The following is a 12803-nucleotide window of genomic DNA, read 5'->3' on the forward strand; positions in this document are numbered from 1 at the left end:
GTCCTTTTGATTTTGTCCATTTAAAACATCTAAAACAATCGTTCTATCATATGCATTATAGTTTGTAGTTCTAACAAATTGTTAGGATAGATAGAGCTACTCTTGAGAGAGACTTTTTCGTTGAGACAACTTTAAAACAAGAAACTCATATACTAAAATTTGTATTGATTAATTATGGGCAATATCTCATAATAAGGCCATTTAATACAAGAATTTGTTTATTGTTTAGATGAAATGATAGATAAGTTAAATATGGATGAAAATATAAAATATAGAAATATGGCTAATTTAACGGGATATTTTAAAAAGGATAATGTGTTGATTCTTTGGATGAGAGGGATTAGAAGACTTGGTAAGTTCATTTGCCAAGGAGATGACATTAGCTGACCCGCCGACCAGCAATCATAAATTTATATTTATAGAATTATAAATAAATATTATCTTAGTATATTGTAGCAGGATATAAAACACTTTATCATCATCCTACCCACTATATCCCGCTCACAGAAAAACTATGGATAAGGTCTGGGGAGAGAAGGACGGCGACAACTCATATTCATAGACGAGAGCGCGACCAAAGGAGTCCCCCGGCTCGAGAAAAAAATAAGGTGACGAAGCTACACGGGAAAGATGCATTAAATGCATATAAATCAAATAAATAAGTAGGACAACCTACAAAGTAAAAGAAAACAAAAAAACTAATAATAAAATAAACGAGAAAAGCAAGCTGGCAAGAACACCAAAAGGTAATCTAAGAGGACATTAGTAGTCTAAAAAATTGATATAATGCCTCCAACTACCCCTATTCCTAGTCAGGCCCTCAGAGAGGTCTAACTAATGTAAGTCAACTTTTATTTGCTCATCCCAAGTTCTCCTAGGTTTTCCTCGACTCCTCTTACCCTCTACTATAATGCTTTCTAACATTCTCACAGAGGCGGCGAGAGTCTTTCTCTGCACATGTACAAACCACCTCAATCTATTTTTGCGCATTTTTCCAGAAATAGGGGCTACTCCTAGTTTATTCCTAAACTCTTGGTTCCTAATTCAATCCATCAATATGTGCCCACATATCCACTTCAACATACGCATTTTCTGTACTTCCATCTTATGTTCAAAAATCTTCTTTATAGGCCAACATTCGGTCCCATATAGCAGAGTAGGTCTGACTGCCGCCCGGTAAAATTTTCCTTTTAACTTGCTTGGGAATTTCCTATCACATAGCACCACGGTGGTTGCTCGCCACTTGAGGCAACCCGCTTGTATACGATGATTTACATCTCCGTCAATCTCCCCATCCCTTTGAATAATCGATCCCAAATACTTGTACTTGGTCGTACTTTTGACAATTGCTTCATCAATGGACACCTCTGGTTCACCTACCGGTGGTGTCCTACTAAAGTCACAGTGCAAATACTCGGTCTTCGTACGACTAATGTGCAACCCTTTACCTTCTAAAGCTTCCCTCCACTTTTCCAATTTAATACTAACCTCCTCTCTAGTTTCTACTACCAGCACTATGTCGTCAGCGAATAGCATGTACCACGGTACCGTCTTTCAAATAGATTTAGAAATCTCTTCCATAATGACAGTAAAAATGAAAGGGCTTAGAGTTGATCCCTGATGTAGTCCAACTTTAACCGGAAAAGGCTCTGTTATCCCCACCGGTGTTTGAATGTTAGTCGATACTCTGTCATACATATCTCGTATAGCCTCAATGTACACCGAAGAAATACCTCTAGCCTTGAGGCTATCCCACATGACACGTCGTGGTATGCTATTATACGCTTTCTCCAAATCAATGAACAACATATGCAGATCTTTCTTTCGCTCTCTATATTTCTCCATCAGTCTCATAAAAACATGAATTGCCTCAGTGGTTGAACTTCCTGGCATAAAGCCGAATTAGTTCTCTCTAATTACCGTTTCCTGTCTAATTATACTCTCTATCACTCTTTCCCACAATTTCATTATGTGGCTTAGAAGTTTGATACCTCTATAGTTCCCACATACTTGTGCATCGCTTTTGTTTTTAAACAGAGGTATTAGTGTGCTATTTCTCCATTCTTCTGGCATCTTATGTGTCCTCAGAAAAATATTAAAGAGGTTAGTCGGCCAAAGAATGCCCTCTTCTCCTAAACCCCTCCACACCTCAATCAAAATGTTGTCTGGCCCAATTGCTTTTATTCTCCCCATCTTTCTGAGTAGGATATAAAACACTATCCACTATTATAAAAAAATAAAAGTAGATGATTAGTTCCATCATAATCTTAATTTTCATTTTCTTCAATAATAAACAACATTTGATACAAGGTGTCATTCATTCACATGACAATTAATATACAACACTTTCACTTTTATTCCCCCAATATAAGAAGGTTTTTCCAGCATTTATTCCATTCTAAAGCATTTTCTTGCTATTTAATTCTATTAATTCGATTCATGACTTAATAATCGAATTTTATTTCAATTAGAATAAGTTTTATCTTTTTCAAGCATGATTTTCATATTAAATGTCACTCAATTATCCTTTTTCCTCAGCTTACTCTGTGATCCATAAAATAATTCCATTTAAAACTTATTTATCTTTCATTTATACTTTTCTCTTCCAACAATCAATCTAGTATGTATCCAAATTTATCACTTAGATTGGGATACTGTGATTAATAGTTAGTTACTTGTACAAATTTAGATAAATTGTGAGGAACAACGAGAGTGTTAATATAGCATTGTATATTCGTCAATAAATTTGTTACATTATAATTGTATTTTATTCTAAACAATTTGCTAATTATATATCTAGACATAAGGCTGAATGCACGCTCAATCTCTCTTACGTCATTAACTCATTCATAAACTAAATATTTATCTCTATTATATTTATTCATTTCTTTCACCCACTTAATTTAAATCCATTTCTTCCTTAACCACTCATAAAAAAAATATACCTAACAAGAAATATAAAAACCTATTACTATAAGTTATGATTGTAGTTGGACATGATAAACTCAACCAATAATAAGTAATGACCTATATAAATTAAGATTGCATTTGCACTCCATTGAAATTTCCACATACTAAACCAACTACTTTTTCCCTACACAATAATTATCACAGTTTTATATTGCACAAAAATTAAAAAATAAATTTATTATTTAAATTGTATGGATAATATTAAAGGAGAGTTAAAATATATAAATAAAAATAAAAAATAAGTAAAAACATTTTCAATTATAGAAAATAAAAAAAAGAGCTAAAAAGAAAAGTACTCTCCTATTTACCTTAGATATTTCATTAACTTTTGAGATACTATCCATCTATTACTCTTAAATTGTATTTTATTATTAATTTATAAGTTAAACATATTCATATAAGATCTTATTTGATTCGTGTTTATGTAAAGTTTATTAATATCAACTTTTTATAATTTTTAATTATATATAATTAGATATATTAAAGATTAAATAAGTGCATTGGATAGAGTGATTTTCAAACATTTTTTAATATAGTGCTGGTGCATTTAGGTTTACTAGGTCAAAATCTCTAATTTTAGTATTACCCTTGCTTGGAAATCAATAATTATTTATAAATCTTAGCTAATTAAGTCGACCTCACTAATTAATTTCTAACATATTATTATCAACCAAAAATAGAGAAAATAGATAGAGAAAATAATCTTGCTCTTGTTTGTAATGGAAAGAAGAAACACACTACTACAAGCTCCAACTTATGGTAATCTAATTACTGTTCTTAGTATTGATGGTGGTGGAATTCGTGGTCTTATTCCTGCTACTATTCTTTCTTTCTTGGAAGCTCAACTTCAGGTCATCATTTTTATATTTTTGCTTTATAATCTATTTATTCCATTTTCTATTTTTTTTACAACTAATTCCATTAGGTTTTTTGATGTATCTAATACTTCAATTATTAATAATTATACTTTCTCTTTTTTTTAAGAATTAATTAGTATAAATACAATACTATTTCATTATTTCAACACTATTAAGCAACTTTTACTTAGGGTGGAGTTAAAGAGGCGAGATGTATATCTTAGAAATTTTTATTGTAGAGAGGGGACTTGTTAGAGTCTATAGATAACAAAAGTCAATCAAAGAATCTATTTTAGATCTTAAGTTCAAAAAAATCTTATGGCTTTTGAAAAACTCTTTATTTTTGGAATTTTGTATATAAATCCGATTGAGTTTCATACATTTAATAAGTGGGTGTTTGATAAACGATTGATAGCTAATTAAAGTAGTTGCTTTAACTAGTTAATTTCATCAACTGAATTGACCAACTAATATTGAACTCACTAGTATAAGAGACTTATAATTTGGCTAATTCACAATTATAACCTGATTTAACCATCTAATTACCAAACACTAGCATTATATTGTTTAATTACCCAACCATTTATTTGTACCAAAATATTAAGTTAAAATATCCAAATGCTATTTTGCCACACCCAAAAACAAATAGGCTATAAATTACTAATTAGTAGTAATCCTGATCAATGAGTAATTCTTACCTTCTAAGAATAGTTTATTCTTAGCTTGTTAATAGATGAATCATCTTTTAGATTGTATAACATATGTTGGGGACTTAACCATTAGCTTAAGCTTTTGATTGAATTGGTTCTTTGACATGGTATTAGAAGCCACTGTGATAAAAAATCACGGGTTTAAATTTCAACCACCTCTCATTTAAAGTGGATATTCAGCGCCAGGTATGAGGAGGACATGTGTCGCATCCACACTTCTAGCACAAAAGACTTTTGTGTGAGGGGGCTTTTTAGAGTGTATAATATATCATGCGGTCTTGACCATTAGCTTAAATTTTCGGTTGAATTGATTTCTTGACGTCATCTTCGTTAAAAAAAATTATATGGGAATATTTTTGAAAATAAGTAATTATGTAAATGGAAATGAAAAATGATTGATGCAGAAATTGGACGGTGAGGATGCTCGGATAGCAGATTATTTTGACGTGATAGCAGGAACAAGTACCGGAGGTTTGATTACTGCCATGCTGGCAGCACCCGATATTTCTACTAATCGCCCTCTTTATGCTGCTAAAGAAATAAAGCAATTCTACCTTGATCATTGTCCCTATATATTTCCTCAAGGCCACAAGTATGTATATCTCCGTTGCCTTTTAAAATTGACATACTTCAAAAATCTATGTGGGATTTCTTTTAATTTGAATTAAATGGGCCAAACTAAAAAATATAGAAAATCAACGACAATCATTGTATGAGATTTTTTAAATATAAAACGAATCTATATGATTAGAGTATTTTTCTAATTGATTAATTTAAGATGTTAATAAGTGATCACTTTTCTTTTAAGAACATAAAAGTACTCACTTTGAAAATATTGGTGATCATTTTAAGACAATAAATGTACATTGGATCAATCAATAAAAATGAACAGATGGTGTCACCATAAAACCGTCTCATTTGAGATTTACCCACTTTTATGAGAGACCGTTTCTCAAAGAGATGACCTTAAGACAAGAAGCTCACATTTTTATTTTCTCTTTAATTTATATTAATTGAGCTATTTTTGTGTCGGAGAAATTTCTCATAACAATTTGTGTTTGAAAACTTGTGCAAAACCAAACCTCATTGGTAGCACTTTGCAGTTGGGAATTCCTTTTCAACACTTTCTCTATGTCCAGTGCTTTGCAAACTAAATTGTGTCTTAGGTATAAAAGATTCACCACCATGAAAATGTAATAACACTTTTTATCAAAATTACCACTAAAATTTTGTTTTTGAGATTTGTTGATATTTGTAGAAACTTCATCATCAATATTAATATCAAATGTCATAATTTTATTCAATTTTCAAAGCTATATTTCCTTTACTTCATTCTTTAAATATCCACTTGTGGACTTTTTCTAACGTGTTACATCTGCTTAATATTTTTTAAATATATTTCAAATGGCTAATAAAACACTTATGAAAGAAATAAATTATAGGATTTTAGTTGCTTACTAGTTTTCTTGTTTTATAAATTTACCAATATTATTCTTTTGAAAATGAAAGCTTTTCATAAATTCAAATAAACTGTACAAACAATTTTAGAGGAACCAATCAACGTAGTTTGCATCAACATGGATAGAGGAACCCATTTTTTATAAAGGGTTTCTCCGCTTCCACTTTTCATGTGAATAGGAGAATTTCACCAATATAATTTTAGTAACCTAAAATAAAATACGTAAATACAACATTTTTATCTAATTATATATCTTTCTTTTGTATTGATAATTTATATATAGGTCTTTTTTAAATCACGCAAGAAACATGATGAAGTTAATTGAAGGACCTAAACATGATGGCAAGTATCTTCATGAACTTATTAAAGACAAGTTAGGAAACACAAAATTGCATCAAACATTGACTAACATTGTGGTGCCAACATTTGACATAAAAAATATGCAACCAACCATTTTCTCTAGCTATGAGGTAATCTACTATCCTCTCTTCTTTATATTTCTATTTTTTTTTAATGACTATATTCTTTATTAATTAGTCATGATTAAAATATCTATTAAGATGAATAAAAAAAAATTTCAATTGACTATTTTTAAAATTTTTTTATAAATTAAGATGAATTGATGAATAGTGTTTACAATTCAAGTGTAGTTATGGTTCAGGTGGGGGGTTTTATTCTTCCTAAAAGATGCAGACAAATCATATCCGTTTCTCTAAGGAGGGAGTAAAGAGAAATGCGCGCAGTCAAGAATCCCCTAATTGACCCCAAGCTTTCTACTCCATGTGCAGATGCTCTATCCATTGAGCCACAAGCGTTTCTGATCAAGTGTAGTTATAAAAAACTGAGAAAATATAACATTACTTTAAAGCCTAGTGGGTTCTATACTTCTATATATATATATATATATTTTTTTTTTTTTTGAAAAATCTCATTTATTGTTTTCAAGAAAAACATTAAAAAATGTGTTTAGGTAAAAAGGACTCCAAGCATGGATGCATTACTCTCGGATATATGCATTGGAACTTCTGCTGCACCAACTTTTCTACCGGCCCATTTTTTCACGACTGAAGACGCAAACGGAGAAGTGCGAGAATTCAATCTAATCGATGGTGGTGTAGCTGCTAACAATCCGGTAATTACTTTATCTGATTGATATTAGTTGCTACACTTCTTATTTTAACATATTTATCATCGAGATAATAAATAGATACTTAATAATTCCATTTACAACTAATAAGATCGTCTCGTAAATTTTAAGACTCTTGTACTAATTCAATATTTTTCTCTGATAGTCCCTCACAATTTAATTAAAACATAATCATAATACTAGTATATGATAAAATACCTTCATTAATTAAATTTCTATTCAACTAGCTAATGTATAAGTTTAGTAAAAGAAGAATAAAAATGAATTTTTAGAGCCCCTCTGATAATGAGGCCTTATACTAAAGAGCGTGTTACAAATGCTAATTAACGGCTACAATGACCAAGGCCAATTCTTAGGAGTTACTGTCAAGGAACCAATTCAACCGAAATCTTAAGCTAGTTGTGAGATCCCATGATATGTTATATACTCTAACATGTCCCCTTACACAAAAGCCCATTGGACTAAAAGCATGGATACAATACATGTCCTCAAACTTGGTGCGAAATATTCTACTGGAATTTGAGGGGTAGTTGAGATTCGAACTCTTGACCTTTTATCATGTTGACTCTGTACCATGTTAAGAAACCAACTCAACCAAAAGGTTAAGTTCATGGTTGAGATTTCAAGATATATTATATACTCAACAGTTATGATAAGCAAAATAAACTTAAATTCATTATGTTTGATGCAACCTATTGTATAGTATATGTTCTTATAATCGTAATAATATTATGGGCAGGGTTTGGGGAGGGAAGGACAGCGATAACTCATACCCATAAAGGAGAGTGCGGCCAAAGGAGTCCTCCGGCTCGAGAAAGATAAAGAGAAGTAACTGCACGGGAAAGATAAATATAGAGCCTATAAATAAAAAATACGTAGAAACAGCTACAAAAAAGAAAAAAAAAACTAATAATAAAGGAAACGAGAAAAGCTTTTACATAAATAATCTTATACATAACTAAAATGTTGTCCGTTAACAACATTAATTCAAAGTACATCCGCCCCTGGGCTAATCCAAGATATTAATAACTTAGCTTTTACATAAATGCACTCGTTTATTCTTATGTGTTACATGTTACGCAATTCAATACTAATTAAATGTTTAATCATTAAATAACATGGATCATGGCTAGATTTTCTTGGGTTGAAAGTTGAAACTAATAGCTAATTTTTGTGTGTTTCATAGGCATTGACAGCAATAAATGAAGTATCAAATGAAATATATAGTGGAAACCCTGATTTCTACCCAATAAAACCATCAGATTATCATAAATATGTAGTGTTATCTTTAGGAACTGGTGCATCCAAATGTGGAGATAAGTATTGTGCAGAAAATGCAGCAAAGTGGGGAATGTTAGGTTGGGTTTCAAATGCTGGTTCTTGCCCTTTGATGGAGGTGTTCATGCAAGCTAGTGGTGATATGGTTGATTTTCATCTTCATACTGTCTTCAAGGCACTTCATTGTGAAAATAATTACATTAGGATCCAGGTATATACTTCTATTATATATATTACTCCCTGTGTGGATCTATTTTTTCTCTCCATTCCCTTCTTTATATCTCAATAAGGGGTGTTCAATGGCCCTGATTGAGCCTAAGTCAATATAGGTCAGGTCGGATAAGGTTCATAAAATTTTATATGGGCTTATTTGAATCGGGTTTGAAAAGCCTAGCCCGGCCAGATCCAACCCATTTTTGTACATAGAAATTATTATTATCTCCATTGGTCAATTTATAATAATTAAATTATCATTTATAATAATTAAATTGTGAAAATTTGATAATCCACATGGCATTGTAATTATAATAATTGTAGTACAACTCGTTTTTTCTGTTTATAAAGGCCCATTTTCGGCCTTATTTGGCTCTTTATAGCCCGCTCTATGTTAAATATAGTAGAGTCCATTTTTGGCTCGACTCATTTTCAACTCGGCCCTTACAAACTTTTAAGCTAAATAATTTCACAAATTCTTAGATAAAACAGTCTCATGATGAAACCGTCTTTATTATGCTGGCCCAATATATACTCTTATTGTCTTAAAATAATTCTTTACAATCTTAAAGTGATTAATTAGAGAAATTGACTAATTATATATGTACGTCTCTTGATAAGATGGTCTCATACTAGACGAGATGAAATAACTTTAATTGTAAGTTTCCAAAACTTAAAAAGTTAATAATTTAAAAATACTATTTATTAAGACTAATCTATTAAAATCTTATATGAAAATTTTTCACTATAATTTATAGATTAATGAGAATTCAGTCAAAATTTAACACATTTGAAAAGTGCATGACTCACATTAAACTGATCATGACCCAAACGTCCTTTTCGAGTTACGTGTGCTCATTTAATTTTATGAATTTTTAAACTTAAGTATTATGATTAGATTCAAACTAAAAATAAAAAATATATATTGGTCTATTATCTTCATGAATCACAGTAGATAACAACATGTACGGATTTTTTGTTTGGTCTAATCTTTAAATTGATTGTTTTAATTTTTTTTTATATATGTTGATCAATTCAAATTAATTTTCAGCTAAATATATTAGGTGTATAAAATATATTTAATTTCTGAAATGCATAAAATTACATGCAGGCTGATGAACTAACAGGAGATGCTTCATCTATTGACATTGCAACAGTGAAAAACTTAGAAAATCTTGTTAAAATTGGAGAAAACTTGCTCAAACAACGTGTTGCAAATGTTAATTTGGCGACTGGTTTGAGTGAGCCTGTTAGTCAACGCACTAATGAACAAATACTCACAAGGTTAGTCACCAAAATCTTCGATAACATTTCATGATTTCTACTTTTTTTGCGTTATTAGTTATTATGAGATCTGTGTAATGCGCTGGATAAGAATTAGGTTAGATTCAAATTAACATGTAATGTGTTGGACTGGGCTTTATTGAAAACAAAATGTGCTTATATGACCCAAGTTTTCTTAAGCTCGCTATAGTCCTGACTGATTTTTTTATAATTTTGTTATTTTGAATTTTGTCCAAATAAACATGTTTTGATCGAGTAAAATGTTTTGTACTTTTATTTAAGACCGTCTCATTAGTTTGAGAATTTGTGATCCTAATTTGCATGTGTTGTTGGTAGATGTTTATTTTGAGTCCTACAAACAAACGATATTACTTAAACAAGAAAATTAAAGTGAAACTCTCACATTATTTTGTAAATTTTTATAAAAGCTAAAATAAAATGGAATAAATGGATAAAAAATACTCTTATTTCAACAAACGGTTTGAGATACAAAATAATTGACCCTACTATGCTTCCTTATTTTTCATAAATTTAAATTTAAATAAAGGACTCAATTATGCATTACTTTCTTTTTCTTTTTTTTTTTTTAACTAAACTGTAATAATTTTTAGTAAATTATTTTGCTATATTGCTTAACATAACTTTACATAACTTACTTAGTTAGCTTATTTTATTTTTCATTTTTTTTGTAGCTAGCTACTATTAATCATCAAACATTATTACTTATGATTGAGTATTATAATTTTAAGATGAAGAAAAATAAATAAGATCTTGTAATTATACTATAAGGTTCTATCTTTTGAAGTCGACATTTCATTATTATCATACTTAGTGTATCCCGCTCATAGAAAAACTATGATTAGGGTTTGAGGAGGGAAGGAAGACAATAACTCATATTTATAAAAGAAAATGCGATCAAAGAGTCAACATTTTATAAAATTTAATATTTTTTGAGATGTAACATTGTAATTTATAATGTAGGTTGGCTGAAATATTATCAAAAGAGAGGCAACTACGTTACTTCAGATCGCCAAAAGGGCAAGGACGTGCTCATTATGGGCCAGCTCGTCATTCTCAACATCCTCAAACTTCTAATTGTGATAATAATTAAAAAAAAATTTGCATTTATTTGTTAGTAATTAAGTTGTTGTTTAACTTCTTGTGTATAGAGATAATTTTATATATATTTTTCTTTAACCTTAATTTTCTGAATAAAAGAGAGAATGAGAAATGTGGGATGAAGCAAGGAATGCAGGGGAGTCGAAATTGTGTTGAGAATGAGAAAAGTGGGATAAAGCAAGGAAAGTAGGGGAGGAAATTAGGTTTAATAGGATATGGGAGCTACTGTTTTAATATGAGACTATTTTTTTTTTTATTTCATCAACATATTTCAACTCTACCTTAATATTTTTTCATTAATTTTAACATTTTTTTAATTATGAGAGTTTATACTTTAAATTTTTAATAGATAGGTTTTGATTTTACATTGAAGAATTAGAGAGAAATTGACTAATATATATACTTGATGGGTTACTACTCATACTAATACCAATTGGTTAATAGAATGAAACCTCAACGGATATGTATGTAGTTAATTCTCCTCTTATGTGGGTCTTAAGTACAAGCACAAATTTATTAACACAAATTCTTGTATGAGACGGTCTCATCATGAGACATGTGTCATATCTGGGTTAAATAGCCAAAAAATATTTAAAAACCATTTGAAAAACGTATCTTTCAACTTTTATTTCCTCCGAAGCTATAACATCGACACATTAAACAATAATCTACAAATTTTTGTGAGAGATGGTCTCTTTAAGAGATCATCTCTAATTGGTTTTTAAAATATTGTAAGTAGACATTAAGAATAATGTAAGTAGATATTTAAGATATTGAAAGTAGGCATTAAGAATACGGTAAGTAAGCATTAAGAATAATGTCACCATGAAGCTATGCTCTCAATTCTTATACTAATAATGCTAATTAATTATTAGCTTAATTGGGTGTTTTGAAGAGTCTCATAAAACATTAAAGTTTAATGCTAAGAGTTACAAATGTATTTTATTTACTTAATATAACCATTATATTAAATAGTGAGATTATGAACAATATCTAGTCCAAATCATATGAATCTAGACTAATATAGGTCCAACCACACAAATTGATCTTACACGTTGATACAGTGTGACCCAATAGGTTTAGCGACATTAAGCTCGTTCCATTATCAAGTAATAGTTCAGTGACGTTTATTGGTCTCTAATAAAACATAAACATTACTCAATGCCCACTAATTTAATGTCTCATTATATACTTACATAATTATGTTTAGTGACTTATAAAATATTCACTTGATTATTAAACATTTCTAACAAATAAAACATGCTCATTATGGGCATGCTCACGGCTCACCATCCTCAATAACCTCAATCTTCTAGTTAACTAATACACCTTCCGGTCTCTTAAAATTAATAAACGAACTTTAATATTATTCATCTGATCTCTTAAATTTTAAATCATTTTATTTTAGACGATTACTAGATAGCGTCCGTGTTACAGTTTTATCAAATTTCTGACATATTTGTATAAATTAAAAAATTAAAATTTTAAGAAATAAACTGTACATTATAGTTATATTTCGTTTCACTCTGAACAGTTGTATACATTACGTACATTATATCAAATTTTGCATTGTGCACAATATAATTATTTTATACTTTTATTTTTTTATTTTGAATAAAAGAACAAATGGTTTATACCGTACCCCGAGTGCAATACCAAATTATGCTTTTTTTTTAATAAAAATAACATATCAATTTTTTCTATCAAAAAAATTATTACATTAATTTATAGAAGTATTAAATATTACTACTATTAATTAGGGATGT

At 29.8% G+C, this 12803-nt stretch overlaps 1 protein-coding gene across 1 annotated transcript; it reads left to right on the forward strand.

Annotated features, from left to right (window-relative positions):
* The first annotated feature begins 3613 nt into the window (after positions 1 to 3613).
* LOC130821540 (patatin-like protein 2) lies at positions 3614 to 11315 on the forward strand. Its single transcript, XM_057687330.1, has 7 exons — positions 3614 to 3821; positions 4942 to 5129; positions 6280 to 6466; positions 6967 to 7128; positions 8330 to 8632; positions 9746 to 9918; positions 10900 to 11315. Exons 1-7 carry the CDS (start codon positions 3690 to 3692, stop codon positions 11027 to 11029), a joined length of 1275 nt encoding a protein of 424 aa, XP_057543313.1. The 5' UTR covers positions 3614 to 3689; the 3' UTR covers positions 11030 to 11315.
* Positions 11316 to 12803: the final 1488 nt, after the last annotated feature.

This window comes from Amaranthus tricolor, chromosome 1, assembly GCF_026212465.1.
Source record: "Amaranthus tricolor cultivar Red isolate AtriRed21 chromosome 1, ASM2621246v1, whole genome shotgun sequence".
Lineage (NCBI taxonomy): Eukaryota > Viridiplantae > Streptophyta > Magnoliopsida > Caryophyllales > Amaranthaceae > Amaranthus > Amaranthus tricolor.